Source organism: Aspergillus tubingensis (assembly GCF_013340325.1).
Source record: "Aspergillus tubingensis WU-2223L DNA, scaffold_6, whole genome shotgun sequence".
Classification (NCBI taxonomy): domain Eukaryota; kingdom Fungi; phylum Ascomycota; class Eurotiomycetes; order Eurotiales; family Aspergillaceae; genus Aspergillus; species Aspergillus tubingensis.
The window spans coordinates 3,544,619-3,564,153 of record NW_023336280.1 but is presented as its reverse complement, the minus strand read 5'-3'; the positions used below and the strand labels follow the sequence as shown (position 1 = coordinate 3,564,153).

The following is a 19,535-nucleotide window of genomic DNA, read 5'->3' as shown; positions in this document are numbered from 1 at the left end:
TTTCACAGCAAAGCAAGCTCAATCGTAAGTAGCAGGTTCCTATTCATTTTTAGCTGTCATTATGCGTATAGCATACCTATAAATCTACTATCAATTTACCAAAGCCGCCGTTTGTACGACTTGTTCCAGCGTATACGTTAACCAGCTTCAACAACATTCTACAGACACGCGTGTTCGGTCTAGCTGTTCTCAATTTTGGATATGTGAGCAATTCATAATGCAGAATTGCACCAATTCACCGGAAGTTCAAACCGCTTCCATTCGTCCTCCGCCTCCAGAATTCCCCGGAGATGACACCAGACCGACATCTAAGAAGGAGCTCGCTGGATGGTACAGCTATGGCTGGGCTGCCGAGGTTTTTACAGTGTGCGCTATGGGTATGTATCTCTTAAACAGGCCGAGAAGTAAAATTTGTACACCTTCTCATATACTTTAGGATCGTTCCTCCCCATCACCCTAGAGCAAATGGCTCGAGACCGCGGTGTACTTCTTTCGGATAAGACAATACCGTGCAGTGCTTCTTGGAGCTCTCTAGAGCCGACCTCACCATCGGGGACATGGAACACCATCTTTGATACCACTGCATCTATCAAACCAGGCTCACCGAGAACAAGCCAGTGCATTATCCATATACTCGGCGTTGAAGTCAACACTGCAAGCTTCGCTATGTACACATTCTCACTGAGTGTGTTCATACAAGCCATTTTGATAATATCAATGTCAGGTGCTGCGGATCATGGAAGCTACCGCAAAATGCTGTTGGTCATCTTTGCACTTATTGGCTCCGTTTCTACGATGCTGTTCCTTGCAGTCGTTCCAAGGCTCTACCTTCTAGGTGGGTTGTTAGCGATTATAGCTAATACATGTTTTGGAGCTTCTTTTGTACTATTGAATTCTTTTCTGCCTCTGCTGGTTCGCTATCATCCCATATTGCTGGGTGGACATGGTGAGGAGGATTCACCCGCCGAGACCAACCATGATTCGACCTCTACCGCCGATGGCTCGGGTCAAACCGACGGAACTGAAACAACATCACTGCTTCGGCCAGAACAAAGCCGCAATGCCTCTTCTACGGGCGATGAAACTCAAGTGTTTGCCTCGAAAACTTCTCAGGAATTGAAGCTCTCCACAAAGTTATCCTCAAACGGGATCGGCATCGGATACATAGGTGCAGTGATACTGCAAGCCATTTGCATCCTAGTTGTTGTCGAAACTCACCAGACAACATTCTCGTTACGCCTAGTCCTCTTTTTGATTGGGCTCTGGTGGTTTACCTTCACCATACCCGCGGCAATGTGGCTACGTGCCCGGCCCGGCCCGCCCCTTCCATATGGGAAAGAGACTCGTACATGGACTAGTTATATGGCATACGCTTGGAAATCTTTGGGCAGAACAATAATGCGCACTCGACATCTGAGAGATATCGTGTTGTTCCTGGCAGCTTGGTTCCTCTTAAGTGATGGTATCGCGACAGTCAGCGGGACCGCCGTTCTATTTGCAAAGACACAACTGGGAATGCAACCAGCCGCTTTGGGGCTGATAAATGTCATTACGATGATTGCAGGAGTCTTTGGAGCTTTCTCTTGGAGCTTTGTGTCGCGAGCATTCAATCTCCGAGCTTCACAAACGATAGTTGCTTGCATTGTTTTATTCGAGCTTGTGCCGCTCTATGGTCTCTTAGGCTTTATCCCCGCAATTAAAAGCCTAGGGTACTTAGGCCTCCAACAACCATGGGAGATGTACCCATTGGGTGTCATATACGGACTCGTCATGGGTGGACTTTCTTCATACTGTCGGAGCTTCTTTGGGGAATTGATCCCTCCGGGATATGAGGCTGCATTCTATGCTTTGTATGCCATCACTGATAAAGGTTCCAGTGTTTTTGGTCCCGCCATTGTTGGAATCATCACCGATCGTTACGGGGAAATCCGACCTGCCTTCGTCTTCCTGGCTGTCCTGATCTTGCTTCCTTTACCATTAATGCTCTTGGTCGATGTAGAGCGTGGAAAGAGGGACGCGCTTTCACTTTCGAAGGAACTCGAGGGAAGAGCCAGACAGGAGGTACCGGCCTATGGAGCTGTCACCCAATGCCCGTCTCATAACGCGAACCTAGTGGAATAGAGGCGATAGGATGACTCGTAATTCATGTTTTTACCCGTCTGAGTAGATGTGGCAATCACCCGAAGGTGTTACTTTGTGTGGCCGAACAATGGCCCTGTTTGTTTTACCCCGGGTCTAAGGGACTGGATTGATTATTTTAATGGCGCTTAGTAACTATATAGGCGGCATGCGCCGTGCCTGATGTCCACCAGTACTTGCACCTAATTACCCGGCATAGTAGGTAGACACAACGGTGTGGAGGAGGAGCACAATAAACTGGGCTGCATGTAGATTATTGTGTGATTACTATGGTTAAATAGAAGTAATTCGAGACCTTGCCATGGAATGTGGCCAGCTGGAAGGTCCGCAGGAGTAGGTTCAACCCTTGGAGAAGGAGGGGGTAGGGTAAAGGAGGAATGACTGAATACCAAGTAGTATCTAGTTAGCAACTACGGAGTACAGCAAGTAAATAACTAATTTAACCTAGTAACTGAACCGTTACTTAATTAAGTAATAAAGGGATCCAAATTGGTCGATGTAGGGGCGGTACCTCGGTACCACTAAGACAAAAGTGGGTAAGTAGCTCCCCAGGGGAGATACACTATGGTCTCACAATAATAACTAATCATCATCATGGATACTGGTGTCCCATGTGCCTGAGCATGCATCTATGTCTACTACCATCCCTACCGGTCAATCGACCAAGTTGCTAGTAGCCATCGGTTTAGGTATCTACCTGGTACTTCCCTTTCTTTAGTGAAGTATGCCTAGATTACCAGTCCCTTGGTATGAAGGTCCCTTGCTGTCCAGGGCGGGTCCGGTTGAGCCAGTCAGAATGCTCAGCAGGCCAGCTGACTGCAGAAAGAACAGACTGTCCTCATCGCCTCTTCATAGCTACAGGAGTAGTGGATTAGCTAGTTAATTCAGGCGGATCAGCCTATGATACTACTGTACTATTTATTTAAGAACTATTTGCCTTCCCATTCGCCCCCATCGCTCTTTTCTCTTTCGGTAGCTTCTGCTCTACGCATCACCTGCCTTCCTCTTCCTCCCCTCTCCTCCCTCTAATCCGGGCGGTCTATTGTTTATTTTCATTGACTTTCGAGGTTCTTCGAAAGCCACTGGGAAAAGCAGACATCCATCGCGATACCCCCTCCCATTGTCCCCGACTCCGCTGCTATTTCTTCTGTATTTCAAAATGCGCTCCTTCGCGCCCTGGCTCGTTAGCCTTCTCGGAGCATCCGCGGTGGCTGCGGCTGCTGATACCGAGTCTGATGTTATCTCACTGGATCAAGACACATTCGAGAGCTTCATGAACGAGCATGGTCTCGTCCTTGCCGAATTCTTTGCTCCTTGGTGTGGCCACTGTAAAGCCCTCGCGCCAAAGTATGAGGAAGCAGCCACGGAGCTGAAGGCGAAGAATATCCCTCTGGTGAAGGTTGACTGCACCGCCGAGGAGGATCTCTGCCGGAGTCAGGGAGTGGAAGGTTACCCTACCCTCAAGATCTTCCGGGGTGTTGACTCTAGCAAGCCGTACCAGGGCGCGCGTCAAACAGAATCGTGAGTTCAAGCCTCAAAAAACGCTGTCATGTATGTGATGTGCCACTGACCCATACGGTGTTTCCTAGTATCGTTTCCTACATGATTAAGCAGTCACTTCCTGCAGTATCCTCAGTGAACGAGGAGAATTTGGAAGAGATCAAGACCATGGACAAGATTGTCGTGATCGGTTATATCCCGTCCGACGACCAGAAAACTTATCAGGCATTCGAGAAATATGCTGAGTCTCAGCGGGATAACTACCTCTTTGCTGCAACGGATGATGCGGCCATTGCGAAGAAGGAAGGTGTCGAGCAGCCCTCCATCGTGCTCTACAAGGACTTCGATGAGAAGAAGGCTATTTACGACGGCGAGATCGAACAGGAGGCCATTCACAACTGGGTGAAATCCGCTAGTACTCCCCTTGTGGGCGAGATTGGCCCCGAGACCTACTCTGGCTATATCGGGGTAAGTAGGATCTATTCGTCAACCTGGCATTTTCTTGCATTTCGGCTTGACTTTCGATGCCAACTTTCTGGCTGGACTGGCTAACCATTCTTGAACATAGGCTGGAATCCCATTGGCCTATATCTTTGCCGAGACCAAGGAGGAGCGCGAAAAGTACACCGAAGACTTCAAGCCTATTGCCCAGAAGCACAAGGGTGCCATCAACATCGCTACTATTGACGCTAAGATGTTTGGTGCCCACGCTGGAAACCTCAACCTCGACTCTCAGAAATTCCCGGCATTCGCCATCCAGGATCCCGCAAAGAATGCCAAATACCCCTACGACCAGGCCAAAGAATTGGATGCCGAAGAGGTTGAGAAGTTCATCCAGGATGTTCTGGATGGCAAGGTTGAGCCTAGCATCAAGTCGGAACCTATTCCCGAGTCTCAGGAGGGTCCCGTCACGGTTGTTGTGGCTCATTCCTACAAGGATCTCGTCATTGACAATGACAAGGATGTCCTGCTCGAATTCTACGCACCTTGGTGTGGACACTGCAAAGCGTGAGTCTATACAATCCTCCCGGGCTTACTGTACGAGCGCAACCAATTAACGATCACAATATAGTCTTGCTCCGAAGTATGATGAGCTCGCAGCTCTCTACGCTGACCACCCCGAATTGGCGGCTAAGGTTACCATCGCCAAAATCGATGCGACGGCCAACGATGTCCCGGACCCGATTACTGGATTCCCTACCATCCGACTTTACCCCGCCGGTGCCAAGGACTCTCCCATTGAGTTCTCTGGCCAGCGCACTGTCGAGGATCTTGCCAACTTTGTGAAGGAGAATGGCAAACATAACGTCGACGCCCTTAATGCCGCTCCTGAGGAAGCCCAGGAGGGCGGTGATGTGACTGAGGCTGCTCCCTCCGCTACGGAGGCCGAGACCCCGGCTGCCACAGAGGACGAGAAGGCAGAACATGATGAACTGTAAACGGCCTTCCGGTTATGATCCCGCTTAGTACTGTGCCGTATCAATCATTAATTACCTGAAATATCGATTTTCCATTGTTGCCATTTGTAATTTCTTGACCAATCCGTTATTGGTTGACTTTGTTAGCTAAATTGACCAATTTCTATATGGCCAATGTGGTGAATATACAATTTACTCCACACTTGTCTACCTTATTCCATGGAATGAAACTCAGGCTTGTCCGAAACTGAAGTCCACGGAAATCCATGTGTAGCATTCGCAGGTGAGCCCGATGACTGAATCTTACTCTTGCCGTAGACAAAGGCTGGGTTGGCACGTCAATGACTGCAACAGTTGTTAATCCCGACACCGTGACCCCAAATCCAAGCGAAGTGTGTACCAGGGTAGAAAGAGCAAAAGAGCAATAAGACTTGGACATCTAAACCATACATCATCACCGTCTCAGTCTCACGCAAGCGGACACGGTGAATAATACCGTGATTCATGACCCAGAACGGTGGCTTGATTTTAATCACGACTTCACTCTATTAGCTCCCTCGGGTTATGAGCAGTGGAAATAGAGACGCAATGAGGGAAAGAGACTTTGTGAAACTTTTACGAAGTACCCAGTGTTAGCATCTACCTGGTCACTTCTGCTGCTGCTAGGGCTTCCAGCGCATCGAGATCGTCTTCAAACTCGTCAACGGCCTCGGTAGATTTAGCAGGCTCTGTTGTTTTGGAAACCTCTTCCTTCACCAAACTAGCATCTGACTCCTTAGCGATAGGTTTTTTCGGGGCACCAGTGAGAGCAGGGCTTTGGATGGTGGTAAAAGGTGAGCTGATTTTGCTCTTCGAAGTCAATGACCAGTCGATGACTTCGTCGGCACCATAACGTTCAGCAAGCCACTCATTGCATTTCTTAAAATGTTGGTTTCCGAACTGCAAAATAATCCAACGTCAAAATCATATGGCCAATAACCGATGGTAACAAGAATCTACTTACGAATCCTCTTGACGCACTTAGCGGGCTTGGATGGACCGATTGCAGAACATAATGCTTCGCTCTATTGATGCCTGTCACACGCTTCCCTGCGGGTGTTCCCCATGCAAGAAAAACAACTCCGCGCGTCCGTACTCGGGCCACCAAGTCTATGGCTTTCTGCGTGAACAATTCCCATCCCTTGTTTGAATGGCTAGCGGCCTGGTGTGCGCGTACAGTCAAGCAAGTGTTCAGCATTAATACACCACGCTCGGCCCAGGGTATGAGAAGGCCACCCTTGTTTGCGGGTCTTTGGAAAGAGGGATAGTCATTATGAATTTCGTTGAAAATGTTGACGAGGGAAGGCGGGGCAGGAGTTGGAGGGCGGACGGAGAATGCAAGACCATGAGCCTGGTTATAGTTATGATAAGGATCTTGGCCGACGATGACCACCTTCACCTTGTGGAGAGGCGTATGACGAGACCTAGTATTCAAGATTAGTTACCCCGATTGCTCATATAAATGATAGCGTCAAATTGGAAGACGACGGCGATTTACCATGAGTAGATATCTTCTTCGGGAGGAAAGATTTTAGCCCCCGATTGCTTTTCCTTCTGGAGGAAGCGCTTCAGCGCTAGGAACTCCGGCTTGACGACTTCCTCCTTAAGCTGTGCCAGCCAGCTCTCGTCGAGAGTGTCAATTTCAAGTTGGAGGAGCTCCTTTTGTTCTGGAGTCAATGAGTCGACCCATTTCTGCTTGTTGAAGCTCGATGAAGACGAAGTGGACTTTGGGTCGTTGGGTTTGCTTTTGGGGGCCCCGAAGAATGAAGTGATGCTTCCATTGGCCTTGGGTTTCTTGGAATCGGCCTCTGGTGTCGTCAAATGATTAGCATCACGTTTCATGCCCGCTCTACCGGCCATGTTGCCGACAAGCGTGTGACGCCTTTTGTAGGTGATTGTGAGAAAGTATGTCTCCAGAGAATGGGGGCCAGGAAGTTCGATTGGGAAGAATTGAATGAGACGAGGCAGATGATGAAGTAGCGAAGATGAAGCTGGGAAGGGAACTTGAAAAATCACAAAAGTGAGGTGAGGGTAAAGAAGAAGAACAAGAAAGAGAAAGGATGAGGAAGCGAAAAAGAAGGACAGGGAAAGCCCTTCACAAAAAGCAATGGACTCACCTGGGTGACAGTATCCTTCGAATAGGTCGAATCGTCAGGAGATAATGCATAGGAATGGAGACTCAAGAAACCCTTCCAGCCGCAGCGGAGCACTGGCCGGCAAACGCGTCGCAGTTGCGCGAAACCACGCGTTAATTGGGCGTCCATGACAGGTCCGCACCGTCTGGGAGGAGGAATTTCAATTCTCCGTTCGATAAGCATTTGGATGTCGTCACGGCGTAATCTTCGTGGTACGCGCTATCCAATACTTCCCCCGTAAGTTACTAGAGCATAAACTACATTGTAATGACTACTAGGTAGGAAATAAGTTGATCCTTGGAGATCTAGACCATTGCTTTCCTTGCCTATCAACCAAGGTACGTGCAAGTCAACCCGGGAATATCCTTAATGGCCAGATACACGTTATTTACTCAAACTAAGTACTAGTAGTTGACCTGGTTAATCGATTAATTACCGTCTTATCATGAACTAGTCGTCGACTTACACAAAACGCTGCTTACCCAGAAAAAATAAGACTAGAAAGCACCTGGCATGGCGAGTCATTACTTTTGAGTCATTAAATAAAAACAAAAAGAAAAGCCATGGAGCTTACTTGGCTTGCCGATACCCCTCAATCTAGACGCCGGACGCGGGCGTTGCGAGCATGTGCGACTTGCCAACGACGAAAGGTATGTGATCTCCCATCTTGTGCTGGACTGGTGGCTAAATTCTGACGAGTTCATCTCATCAATAAAAGAAACGCTGCCGCCATCTAGACACAGCAAACGGCGAAAGCCATAATCACGTCCTACAGACAGGCGCTAGCAGCCATGTACCGCTTCAACGGCAACAACAGAGTACCGCGGTCACCGGCGATCAACCGGTTGATACGACCCTAGCCGGTAGCCTTAGCATTCCAAGCAGCGTGCCCTCGAGCACCTCCCAAACTGAACGGTTTGTTGGAGATCTGAATCCAGAAGCTGTGATCAGGGAGAAATTGGGCTCTGCCAACGCAAGCCATCTGCGCGATCGAATCGGGCTCTGGATCAGCTCCTCCGACGTTCACGGTCATAGAAAACATGTGCCTAATACTGATCCTGAGTGGACCGGACACCGTCCCCAAAATGGGCCAGAGCTACAATCCGTCGCATCCGCGCTCAATCAACAATATTCATCTGGTATGGATGCCTGTGGCCGTTTGCCCCATTCTACCCGCCATCATCTGTTCTCCATCTATTTCAGCAAGGTCAACCATATCCTGCCCCTTGTCGACCAGGCATCTTTCACCCAAGCCAACTCGGATGGCGTCGCATCTGTTTTTCTGGAGAGAGCCATTTGCCTTGTCGCTGCTAAAGATAGGGCGGCTGGTCCTCACCTTCGCTTTAGCGATGATGGTCCGCTCATTTCCTCTCGTTCATTCTGCTCTAAACTATATCAAGGATTGGTAGTCGCTTTAAATGTCGGGCTGGAATCTGATAGACTTTGTCGTATCCGCATCTTGACCCTTATGTCACTGCATTGTGAGGGTTACGAAGGTGCAGAAGCGGCGTCTATGCACCTGTGTCAGGCCATTCATCAAGCTCAGACGGTAGGCCTGCATTTGGACCGACCGGGTCGGGCACCCGGCGATTCTCTATTCAACCTTTTCTGGTGCCTATGGGGCCTGGATAGGATGCATGCCTGTATTGGTGGTCGCCCAGTTATCCTCTCCGACTGCGATATCGGAATTGAGAAACTGAAAATTCAGGATATTTCTCCCAGATCCGCCTTTGATATCTGGTTTGCAATATCTGATCTACTGTCGACCGTGATCTCGCTTTATCGACCATCATCGGACCATACAGTTGGATGGGAGGGCGAATTCCCTGCATTTGAAGGCATTACAGGCGATAAATTGCAAGATGACCTGGACTTCGCTACACTAGGTATGTCTCTTCAGCATGTCTTCCATCAATCCATGTCTGAGAAGAGCTCAGAGGGAAAGGGGATTGATCTGTTTCCAAGGACGGTTTGCTAATCACGGAAAGAAAAGGTCTCCTTGAGCTCTACTATCATGCAGTTGCCATACTGTCATGCAGATACAAGGTTACCCACCGGTCGGATGAGTCCAGGCCTTCGTATGTCCGCCAAGGCCTTGCTGCCATCCGAATCCACTCCATTGCTGCTATCGAATGCTCCCAAGAGTTACCGCCTTTGCCGATTGTTCCATACGCATTAGCACTCTCTATGGGTGTGTCATATCAACAATTTCGGTCAAGTAAGCTCATCACGCATCTTGATCGAGCCCGAACCAGCCTGGAAGCTTGCTGTACTCTGCTCGAAGAACTGGGCGGGCTCTGGTATTCTGCAGAAGCAACGGCACGACTGGGCCGGAAAGCGTTGCACCAAATTGACGAGGCCGATCTTGGACATCACCAACATGGCCGGGCTGCCAGTCCCGCCACGCCCACAACCCAGAATCCGAGGGCGTTTCTCTCCCCGCCTCCGGATTCGTCTTTCGATCCCGCCCAGGGCACTCTGAGTAATGTACGCAGTGGGGCGCCCTCGACTGCGCTAGGGCAGGAACTTCCGCCCCGGCCAATTTACTCGCAAGATATCAGTGCCCCAGACCCTGAACATGACAGCTTTACGGACATCGACACGTTGTTTGGAGATTTCCTCGATCTCTCTCTGCCCACCAATTTCTGGGACCCCTTGTTCATGGCAGAGCCACCTCCCGGGACCTAGTAGGATACCCCGTCAGGAATTCCAGGCTCGGCTTAGGGCGAGCGTAGTCCTGGCTACAGCATCTTCGGGGGCCGGCATCAGGGTCTGCGCGCAGGTTCGCAAGACCGACGACAAGGATTGGCTCGAATTTGCGCCGATCTTTATTCGCTACCAAGGCTGACGGGCTCATCACTCGGCCAAGCTTACTTCATGTAGCACTTGAGTAACTCGTCGCTGAATATAGCGAAGTAGCCGGTCCAGACAGAGGTGAGAGAGCCCAACAAGCTTATCAGTTCATGCTTTCGCTAAGATCAGGGCCAATGATCAAGGTAGCGGCAAGGCAGGCAGAGTACGCAGAGGCGTGGCATGACGAGGGGGGCAGACTAGTTAGATGGTTCGTTAGGAGAGGCCGAGGGAGTCTAGACGTCGACCGGTCTTGACCGGTTCGTGTTGCGGCCAAGTGGAGTCGCCCGACATCAGATCGTCATCTTCCGACGATTCTCATTAAACGCCAGCCGCTGGAGGACCGCCATTGGTGTCCACCATCCGCATTGTCAATGGAATTATGCTTGTGCTAATTACAAACTAGCCTCAGCCCCGTTTCCATGAATCCTGGCTCTTTTTTTTTCGTGACTCGTAAGGCCCGGAAGGCCATGAGGGCTGCCTGTCGGCTGCTTGTAATTTTAAATTGTTGACCTCCACTTTCAACCAACTCCCCTCCACCCCCTTTCCAACCCGTCTAGTGTCTGTTCTACGTTTCATTCTTCTATAAACTGGGTGATAACCACTTGCCACCTCTTTCTTCTACAGCCTACTCCGTCTGTGCCTTGTATAAGCTAGCTAGCTGTCCGGGTCCCCAGACTGGAGATAAACCAACCTCAGCCCTAACTAACATCGGCGGGGTCGATTGGGCGCAAATTCCCACTGATTGTTCGAACATTTTCCTCCCTCGCCTCGCCTCGCCTATATTGCTATCAATTTAGTTCCTGCGGCGGTCCCACCACTCTTTTGACACATGTCACGTCTCCCATGTGCAATCTAATCAACAGCTGAAGCTTGCTCGTTTTCTTTCTTTCTTTCTTTCTTTAATTACCCAACGATCAAGCAATTAATCACCCTCGCCCTCACCCCACCCGCCTTCCACTTTGTGTCTGCACGGCCGTGTGTATACGTGTGCGTGTGCGTGTGCGTGTGCGTGTCTCCATTTATATACAGCAACGTGTACACGGAGGCCTGCGGACTCCGTTACATGTCTTCATCACAGCCATTAAATATTATTGTCGTTGCTCATATGCGCTCTTTGCTCGACCTGATAAAAAGATTTACTGCAAGGATGCTACTATGAGCAACCCCTTCATTACGCCTAGACATCCCGCTGAGGGTTCGGCCGTGTGCAGCTTGATCGCGAGGAGGTAGTTACCTGTATAATGCTGTTGTTGCGCAGAGCGAGCAATATTACTATAGCCCATCATTTACGGATTTGCATTTGAATTACGGGAGACGGAGAGAGAGAGAGAGTGTGTGTGTGTGTGCAACTAGAACACAAGGTCACGGATACTGAACTCCAGTTTTTACACCTATTTATGGCGTCTCCAGCGGAAAGGGAAGGACGGTTGGCAGTTTCTGCCAATGCCCGACCAAGCGAGGGGATCAAACAAACCAAGGAACGGCGACCAGGCCAGTTCTCAAGGCACCCAATCTCTCAGCTGCAGGGACCCTTCGAGGAATCGATACAGGAAGCCATTGGCATTGGGAACGGTAGATGGATAGCCAATATTGATGCTCAATCTCGGCGCAAAATCCTACTCGAAAGCCCCAAGTATGAACGGCTTTGTGGCAGGAAATGGCGCCAGAGAGCCGATGAAAGGCAAGCACTCGGTCGAGCTCCGGTCCCTTGGACTCGCTCAGCAACATTGCAAACTGACTGCCTCTAGATATCACCCCCTATGGAAACTCATCGCCCAGATGTCCTTTGGGGTCCACCTCCTAGTCGGAAAACTCGCCAAGTCCGACGTGGAGGTCTTGAAAATCCTTCAGGTTCATGTAGACGAGATGGATGGATTTCTTAAGAGGACCTCGGAAGATTTTCTAATCATCCAGATTGACGTGCGCACACGGAGTAAGTATCTTAGCCTACCTCTCGAGAATCTAATGATTTTCGATGAGATGCTGGAGGAACGCAGTTTCCGTGGCTCTATGATCGAATATAATGACAGGATCGAACACGCCATTGATCGATTCGCAACTGCGATCGAAGATTCCCTGAAAGACATCCAAAAAGGCCGGGAGGCGGTGGGTGCGCTGTGGACATACCTTCAACAGTCAGCCGAAAAGCATAGTCCATTGCCTGTTAGACTACTGGCTGTCTACCAAGCTATGCTCGCAAACGCGGAGGGCTGGAACATAGCACTTTCGAATCTCCGTCGGAAAGGTGTCGCTCTACAATCGGCCCTTCTTCAGCTTGGCCTAGCCACGACAGAACTGCAGCGACGTGTGGGAGTAGCAAGTCGAAAAGCTGTTGTAAGTTACCAGGGTACTGTCAAACCCATAACTGCGTGCCCGAGCTGATATTTCGACAGGTGTCCTACATGCGAAGTACCAATGGATTGACCCGAAAGAAATCACTGCGGCAACGATTCATGGAAAGAGGCTCATTCGTTAGCGCACCGGCCTCGACTCCGAACAAACCTCTTCCCCGTGCTCCGGACCGTCCGGCGACGGCGACCCTCTCTCGGTCGACTGACCGTAATAGGCTCACGCAGAAGAGTGTTCCGAATCTTAGGGCGACAAGGGAGAATGACGAGCGTAATGCGCACACGAAGCTACCAGACCGAGCCAAGTCTGTCAACGGTACTACTGACGGCTTCGACTCGGAAGGCTTTGTGCTTAAGCTTCGCCGTCTCTCCAGATCCAAGCTCAGAACAAGGGAACTTGCAAGCGACCATCCTGAACCCCTACCAGTGCGCCCTTCCACTGCACCTTCCAGGGCATCGAAAGCTCGAAGTATATATCTGGAACCACTGAAGTCCCTGCACAAAAGCAAAAGGGAACCAAGTCAGAAGGCTCATACTTCAATGGTGCCAGCCCAAACGGAACGTCCGGTTGCTGCTCAACCTTCAGCGAGACGAGAAACGATGAAAAACCAGTTACTGCAGTATTTCAAATCCGACAAAGTGGTTGATGCTTGGGAACATGAAACGCAGAAAGAGAAAAATAATACCGAGGATTCCTCCCAGGCCAAAAAGGCGGGCCCTTGGAGCGAGTTCTGTGCAGAGTCGTCCATCAATGACGATGGCTGTCTACAAATAAAATCGGACATGGTCGGATCTGATCTGAAGAATGATATGGCATGGCTCCAGGAGGATGCTGGCGCGATGAATACTTATTCCTTAAAGCCAAAGAGGGATGTCGGGCCCAGGATCCATGTCCTTTCGGTCCAGTTTAGCCTTGCGCAGGATGATAACGAACTAGAAAACCAAGACCTTGATGCGGAGCTTGAAGATACACAATCGGTCATAACAGCTCTTCCTTCCATACCAGCCGCGCCGGTGAATACGGAAGAATTTCATCCATATTCGCTTTATCCTGGATACGCACTCGGGCATCCCTCTGAATCTGCCACGGTCTTCACCTGATAAAGCCTGGATATTTTCAGGCGGCTTCAAGCCTGCCGGGCATGCCATGTGAAAGTCACAAGTTCAGTCTCACTGGGGCCGAAGTTCGCCACACATTGTTGCTTTAACAACTGATCCGTTTGCGATATTGAACAAGGCAAGCAGCAAGTCCTTGTGCCTTTCGGGCCCGGGAATATCTTGTAATACCCCCAATACGGATGCTACTCTGTACGACAAATTCTAATTTCGGCCCTATGAGCCACGCGACCAGAACGCAAAGGCAGTGCAACCAATTCAACGACAACAAGATAGGGTGAAGCAAGTATCTATCTATCCTCTGTTGTATATGCGCCTACGTATTTTCGTGTTCACCTTGTAGTTAGGTCGCGGCGCTCCCATGTCAGACGGAACCTTGAGTACCTCAGCAGCTTTGCGGCCATAGGAGCTCGCCTACTGGCTTACGCGCGTAAGATGCACGGCGCGGTACACCTAGCTGGAACTAATAAACAATATAAAGAAGAGACATTTATGTCTCGATATTCACACCGGAATTAAATCGTATTAAGGGATGCACCGATTCTCCTGGGCTGTAGTCATGAATAGCACACGAAGGTGTTCAGAAAATGATTACGGGCAGTAAACAACAGAAGGTAGAAAAAGGAACATAAATTTTAGAGAGAAGGCGGAGGGGAAGATTGAAGGACGTATAAAAGACGAGTAAGATATCACAAAGGCAATCTTCTACTTGCAGCGTTTCTCGACAATATTCGGACCATGTTCGTCAAACTCCTTCTTGGAGATCCACATCTGATGGAAGGTACCCAAACTGGCGAGGATACTTCCACCGATCCAAGAGCCAAACTTCCGCTCCGCGGTGTTTCCTGGGGCCGATATACGAACGCGTGGACCTGGGAACATCTGCATGAGCTCCTGGTTCAAACGGTCTGTGAAACCATAGAGTAAGCTGGAGGCACCCGTGACAACAACGTTAGCCAACAAGTGCGGGCGGATGTCGACGTCGACGCCGTTCAGCGCATTCTTGATGAGCTCGGGCACAGTTTGTGCCGGCGTCGGTGCGGGGAATGCCGATTCGGGGTCCGGGATTGCAGCTTTGGCGTCGAATAGGGATTCGACGACCTTGTAGCGATCGACTCCGAAGACCTGGTTGTAGCCGTCGGGGAACTCGAAGGGCCGGCCAGGGCTGCTCTTGGCCAGTTCCTCGTTCGAGACGCCGTTGGGTCCTGTGGCGGAGAGCTTGTTGGGGCCGGGCCAGACCTGGACAACACATTCCTTGAACTCCGACAGGGTTCGCTCTTCCAGAAGTGTTCTGTAAGATGCGTCAGGAGCTCTGTCGGGGGCGAAAGTCTTGTATTTAACTTGTGGGGGTTGGCCGGCATCAACTGCTGTCTTGGACGAGATCAGATAATGAGGAGTGATCGTTATCGGCTGCGGGGCGTTCGACTTGAAGAGAGCGCGGATCTGAGATGAGATATAATCACCACCGAGAGGGGAGTGCTGCACTCCCCGCTTCAGTATCATACCGTCGTGGACCGGGGTTACAGAGATGTTAGAAGCGCCAATGTCAATCACAAGGGCGGAAGCCTTGCCGGCCGCAAAGCTTTAGGCGAGGAAGCATGTTAGCGAAATCTCCATAAGACTCAGGCCATCGAACTGACAGGTCGGTACTTACGCTGAAAGAACACCGTTCCTGGCTAGATAGAAGGCCGGGGTTCCCCACTTCTCCATAGCAAGCTCGATAGTCTTCTCGCGCGACTTCGTGGGATTCCAGCCGGGCTCCGACATCAGCAGCGGGCTATCAGCAAGCAGCTTCTCCTCGGTTTCCACCCCTTCCATTTCTGTAGATAATTCGCCCTCCGGCACGTCGTTCAATCCGTTCTGTAGGGGATTTCCAGGCTTTGGGCCCGTCAGGCGCGAAGTGAAGGCATATTCCCATACTTTCTCTGCCATGTCCCAGTCCTCCACGATTCCATCGCGACCCATTGGGTTGTGAATCGACAGACCGGGCCGGGGCGTAACAAAGATATCATCACCGAAGACCAACTTCGACTGGCCATCTGAAGAATATTTCCCGTAGTATGTCGGAATCAGGGATTTGGGTGTGTCCTCCCCTGCAAATCCAGCTCGTGTCGTCGAGAAGCCGGGGTCGAGCACAATCGCCGACACCTCATCTAGACATTGAAGGGTCAGAAGTGCTAACAAGAAAGTATCGCGCAAGGAATAAATGTGTCCTCAGCTACGCGCAACAGAGGAATTGACATACCTCCGCCATATTCAGCCGTGGAAGGTGGGATGGAGGGATTCATGGTCGGCGTAGACGAGCCAGGCGAAAGGTTTTAGGATGGTTCACTGCCCGAATTCAACCAACGACGCCGATGTGGGAGGGAAAGAGTAATCGAAATTGACGACAAGCGGTGGGGATCTTGTAGCCAACGGTTGCAGCGGGGCAGTTGGCAGAGGTAGAGGTAGAGAAAGAGGCGATTAGAGCAGATGATTGATTGATAGTGGAGGAGGCACGGGTACCTACTAGTTAACTTGAGATGGCCGATGATTGAATGAATAATCGCGGCGCGGCGGGAAGAGCGCGCCGGACTCTATTATCTACTACGTACTACTACCGATTGCTCACCATCTACCGCCATCGCCTCGGTCTTATCTCCTTGTTTCACTGCACAATAATTCCTTCTGACCATTCTCTCCGTATAAATTATCTCTCAGTGCCAAGTGGGATCTTTATCTGTCCCGGGGAATTCAGGGACTTACTTCATGGAGCCAGAAATTGACCCAGCCTCCCTCTTCCGGCCGGGCAAGAGGCGGAAGTTCCAGCGACGCCGGCCAGAGGACAACGACGAGGAATCGCCTTCTGCGACAGAAGATGTTGCTCGTGTTTCAGAATCATCTACACCTCCGTCCTGGCAGGATGCCCCAAGCTCTGTCCCCACAGCAGAGATTCTTCGTTCGCGACGGCTTCAGCGAGCTCGAAAGGGTGGCATCGAATTCTCCGCCACCTCGCGGCCACCGGCCGGTAAGAATAGCCAAACGGCCGTTTCAACCGTGGCGGAGGAGGATCAAGAAAATGAAAGATTGCGAGCAATGTGCGATCGATTCACGGCCCATACTGGCCAAACGGTTGATGTTGACAAGCATATGTACGGCTCCCCCGTCTCTGTTTCTGTGCTTCGCATGCATTCCAGCTGCAATGGCGACTAACAAGATAAGGATGGATTTTATAGAGTCTGAAATGGCTAAGCGATACCGGCGCGATAATTCGACCGAAGTTGCGATGCATGATACACCTTCGGCGACTGAACCGAAAGCGGCTGCTCTGTCTTCTGCTGACCTTCCCCAACGCGAACCGGCGTCTCTTGGGAAACTGCACGAAATTGATCTTGGTCACGAGACTACGTTGCAGAATATTGCCCGTACAGAGGCAGCGACGAAGAGACTCGCCGGGGATGGTGATCAAAGCCCTCCCACCGAGCAGAGCTCCGGGCCCAAGATGGCCCCGGCAAATGGGGACCAGAAGACGTGGCGCAATCGGAAACGACGGACGAGTGAAGACATCGAACGAGATCGACTGGTGGAGGAAGTATTACGGGAAAGCAAATGTGAGTCTTCCTTACGGTTCATGATATTGCACTGGGACCAGATTCATCTGGGAGGTTTTTCTTCCTTCTCCAAGTCCTTTGCGCTGACGTATATGTCGATATTCAGTGGATGTCTACGAGGGGCCAGAAGAGGAAGGTGGCGAAGCAGTGGGTGAGGATGGGCAAGCGGCCGATGATAGGGTGGCAGAGCAGTTCAGAAGGGACTTTCTCGATGCCATTCAATCCCGGCGTCGTGTTGCGCGAGCAAGGAATACGAAGACAACCAAGCCTGAGGCTCCGCGCGGGCCCAAATTGGGAGGCAGTAGAAGTGCCAGAGCAGCAATGCGGGAGATGCAAGAGAAGTCTACCCGTAAATGAGACATTGAACGTTGAGGGAGTTAGTATATATAGAATTCCCAGGAAATATATTTGGGAAGCTAAAAGACTTGAGGCGGGGCCAATTGGTATTTTATCTTATCTTTACTTCTCACTAATATGAATCAAGCTCAAGATTCAACGTCTATTTGGAATGCAAGTAGATTCAGGGAAGGGGCCATGACATACATCCAGTAATATATGTACTACTAGTAGTAGTATCTCATGGGGCATCAGTTTGGCTATGTACCAGTATAGATAGATGTATATACTTATTCAACTCCACCGAGAGGGAACGCGGCATCGGTGGAGAATACCAGAACTGGAAAATATCTCCCCTCATCCACCTCCCTCTTTTTCTCCCTCGCCATTTTTCCTTTGCCAATATTTTATTTTCTCTGTAGATTCATTTTCCCAAATCTGCAATCCTACAAGCAAACAATGGCTACACAGAAAGCTGCCCAGTGGGCAGCATCTCTATCGTATTCTTCGCTACCTCCGGACGCCCTCCAAGCAGCCATCCGGAGCTTCTACAACTGGGTCGGCTGCACTGTCGGGGGCAGCAATCACCCCGCTGCTTCCATTGCCCGGAACTCTTTGTCCCGCTTCTTCGGGTCTCCCACCTCAACATTGTTAGGTACTAATGGGCTTCAAGCTGATGCGCAGCATGCTGCGTTGATCAATGGAATTGCATCGCATGTCCACGACTATGATGACACGCACTTGGAGACTATCATTCACCCTACCGGGCCTGTTGCGGCAGCTCTTCTAAGCTTTGCGCAATCACTAGACCGGCCAGTATCTGGACAAGAATTCCTCACGGCTCTCGCCGCAGGGATAGAATTAGAATGTAAGGCTGGTCTGGCTGTCTGGCCGAGCCACTATGATGTCGGCTGGTATGTCTACTAGGCTTCTCGCCCCCACGGACCCCTCACCCAAAACAGCCCTGTTTGATGGACTGACACCATTCTTTAGGCACATCACTAGTACTACTGGTTCTATTGGGGCAGCAGTGGCGGTGTCTCGTCTCCTCGACTTGAGCCCAGAGAAGACGGCTCATGCCATCGGTATCGCCGCTACCCAGGTGACTGGTCTTCGTGAGATGTTTGGCTCGCACACCAAGTCCTTTCACCCTGGGCGCGCAGCCCAAAATGGTCTTTTAGCGGCTATTCTTGCTGCAGATGGATACACCAGTTCTTTGCAGGCTCTGGAGGCCAAGCGGGGCTGGGTGAAGGTTGTGAGTAACGACGACAAGCTAACTCAGCAAATTGACAGCCTGGAATCCAATGGACAATGGGAGCTTGCAAAGAACGCCTTTAAGCCGTTCCCGTGTGGTATTGTCATACACCCGGTCATTGATGGCTGTGTCTGGCTACATGGTGAGCTGCAACGGCGGGGCCTCAGACTACAAGATATCAAGCGTGTTCATGTCACAGTCCACCCACTGGTTTTGGAGCTAACAGGAAAAACAAAACCTAAAGATGGGCTGGAAGCCAAGTTCAGCGTTTATCACGGCGGTGCGATTGGCTTGATTCACGGAAAGGCAACTCCAGCAGAGTATGAAGATGCCGTTGTCACAAATTCGGAAACGATCGAGGTACGAGACAAGTTTGTGGCAACGGCGGCAGAGAATATCCGAGCGGACGAATGCCGGATTCTCGTTGAGTTTGAAGCCCGGGGGGTCCAGGTGGAGAAGCATGTACACCATGCAGTTGGCAGTATCGACGCCCCCATGACAGACAGCCAGCTCACGGAGAAGTTCATTGACCAGTGTAGTTCAGTTCTTGGCCCAGAACAGGCCAAGATAATCAGCGATTGGTGCTGGAACTTGGAAACAAAGGATGACATTCGGCAGATTGGACAGTTCCTATAGGCCATCAAAGCCGCATCTGGGGATAGCGGAGAATGATCCTCCGCGGAGAAAATGCGGGGAAAGACGGTTCCCGTCTTGTAGGAGATAACAATGTGCGATCATATAGCCGTTTTCCATTGACTTTGTACAAATGTGCGGGGAACGATGTTAAGAGCCTCGGAATTGTTTTG

The 19,535-nt window shown here is 50.6% G+C and overlaps 8 protein-coding genes across 8 annotated transcripts; 6 read left to right on the top strand and 2 right to left on the bottom strand.

The window, feature by feature from the left end:
* Positions 1–217: 217 nt before the first annotated feature.
* Positions 218–2,121, top strand: AtWU_04947 (MFS transporter; the record flags this gene model as incomplete). Its single annotated transcript, XM_035500058.1, has 2 exons — positions 218–377; positions 437–2,121. The coding sequence occupies 2 exons, from the start codon at positions 218–220 to the stop codon at positions 2,119–2,121; spliced, it is 1,845 nt and encodes a 614-aa protein (XP_035355951.1).
* Positions 2,122–3,298: 1,177 nt separating this feature from the next.
* Positions 3,299–5,078, top strand: pdiA (protein disulfide isomerase PDI1; the record flags this gene model as incomplete). Its single annotated transcript, XM_035500057.1, has 4 exons — positions 3,299–3,660; positions 3,729–4,107; positions 4,208–4,647; positions 4,712–5,078. 4 exons carry the CDS (start codon positions 3,299–3,301, stop codon positions 5,076–5,078), a joined length of 1,548 nt encoding a protein of 515 aa, XP_035355950.1.
* Positions 5,079–5,696: 618 nt separating this feature from the next.
* On the bottom strand, positions 5,697–6,956 carry AtWU_04945 (uracil-DNA glycosylase; the record flags this gene model as incomplete). The annotated part of the gene is made up of 3 exons (XM_035500056.1): positions 5,697–5,996; positions 6,061–6,520; positions 6,595–6,956. The coding sequence occupies 3 exons, from the start codon at positions 6,954–6,956 to the stop codon at positions 5,697–5,699; spliced, it is 1,122 nt and encodes a 373-aa protein (XP_035355949.1).
* Positions 6,957–7,794: 838 nt separating this feature from the next.
* AtWU_04944 (transcription factor domain-containing protein) lies at positions 7,795–10,268 on the top strand (the record flags this gene model as incomplete). Its single annotated transcript, XM_035500055.1, has 5 exons — positions 7,795–7,881; positions 7,950–9,117; positions 9,225–9,918; positions 10,143–10,165; positions 10,228–10,268. 5 exons carry the CDS (start codon positions 7,795–7,797, stop codon positions 10,266–10,268), a joined length of 2,013 nt encoding a protein of 670 aa, XP_035355948.1.
* A 1,213-nt stretch (positions 10,269–11,481) lies between these two features.
* On the top strand, positions 11,482–13,533 carry AtWU_04943 (uncharacterized protein; the record flags this gene model as incomplete). The annotated part of the gene is made up of 3 exons (XM_035500054.1): positions 11,482–11,765; positions 11,833–12,418; positions 12,478–13,533. 3 exons carry the CDS (start codon positions 11,482–11,484, stop codon positions 13,531–13,533), a joined length of 1,926 nt encoding a protein of 641 aa, XP_035355947.1.
* Positions 13,534–14,253: 720 nt separating this feature from the next.
* Positions 14,254–15,836, bottom strand: AtWU_04942 (actin family protein; the record flags this gene model as incomplete). The annotated part of the gene is made up of 3 exons (XM_035500053.1): positions 14,254–15,130; positions 15,203–15,701; positions 15,794–15,836. 3 exons carry the CDS (start codon positions 15,834–15,836, stop codon positions 14,254–14,256), a joined length of 1,419 nt encoding a protein of 472 aa, XP_035355946.1.
* Positions 15,837–16,296: 460 nt separating this feature from the next.
* AtWU_04941 (telomere length and silencing 1 family protein) lies at positions 16,297–17,495 on the top strand (the record flags this gene model as incomplete). The annotated part of the gene is made up of 3 exons (XM_035500052.1): positions 16,297–16,679; positions 16,750–17,138; positions 17,245–17,495. 3 exons carry the CDS (start codon positions 16,297–16,299, stop codon positions 17,493–17,495), a joined length of 1,023 nt encoding a protein of 340 aa, XP_035355945.1.
* A 438-nt stretch (positions 17,496–17,933) lies between these two features.
* Positions 17,934–19,365, top strand: AtWU_04940 (MmgE/PrpD family protein; the record flags this gene model as incomplete). Its single annotated transcript, XM_035500051.1, has 2 exons — positions 17,934–18,388; positions 18,468–19,365. The coding sequence occupies 2 exons, from the start codon at positions 17,934–17,936 to the stop codon at positions 19,363–19,365; spliced, it is 1,353 nt and encodes a 450-aa protein (XP_035355944.1).
* Between the last annotated feature and the right edge of the window lie 170 nt (positions 19,366–19,535).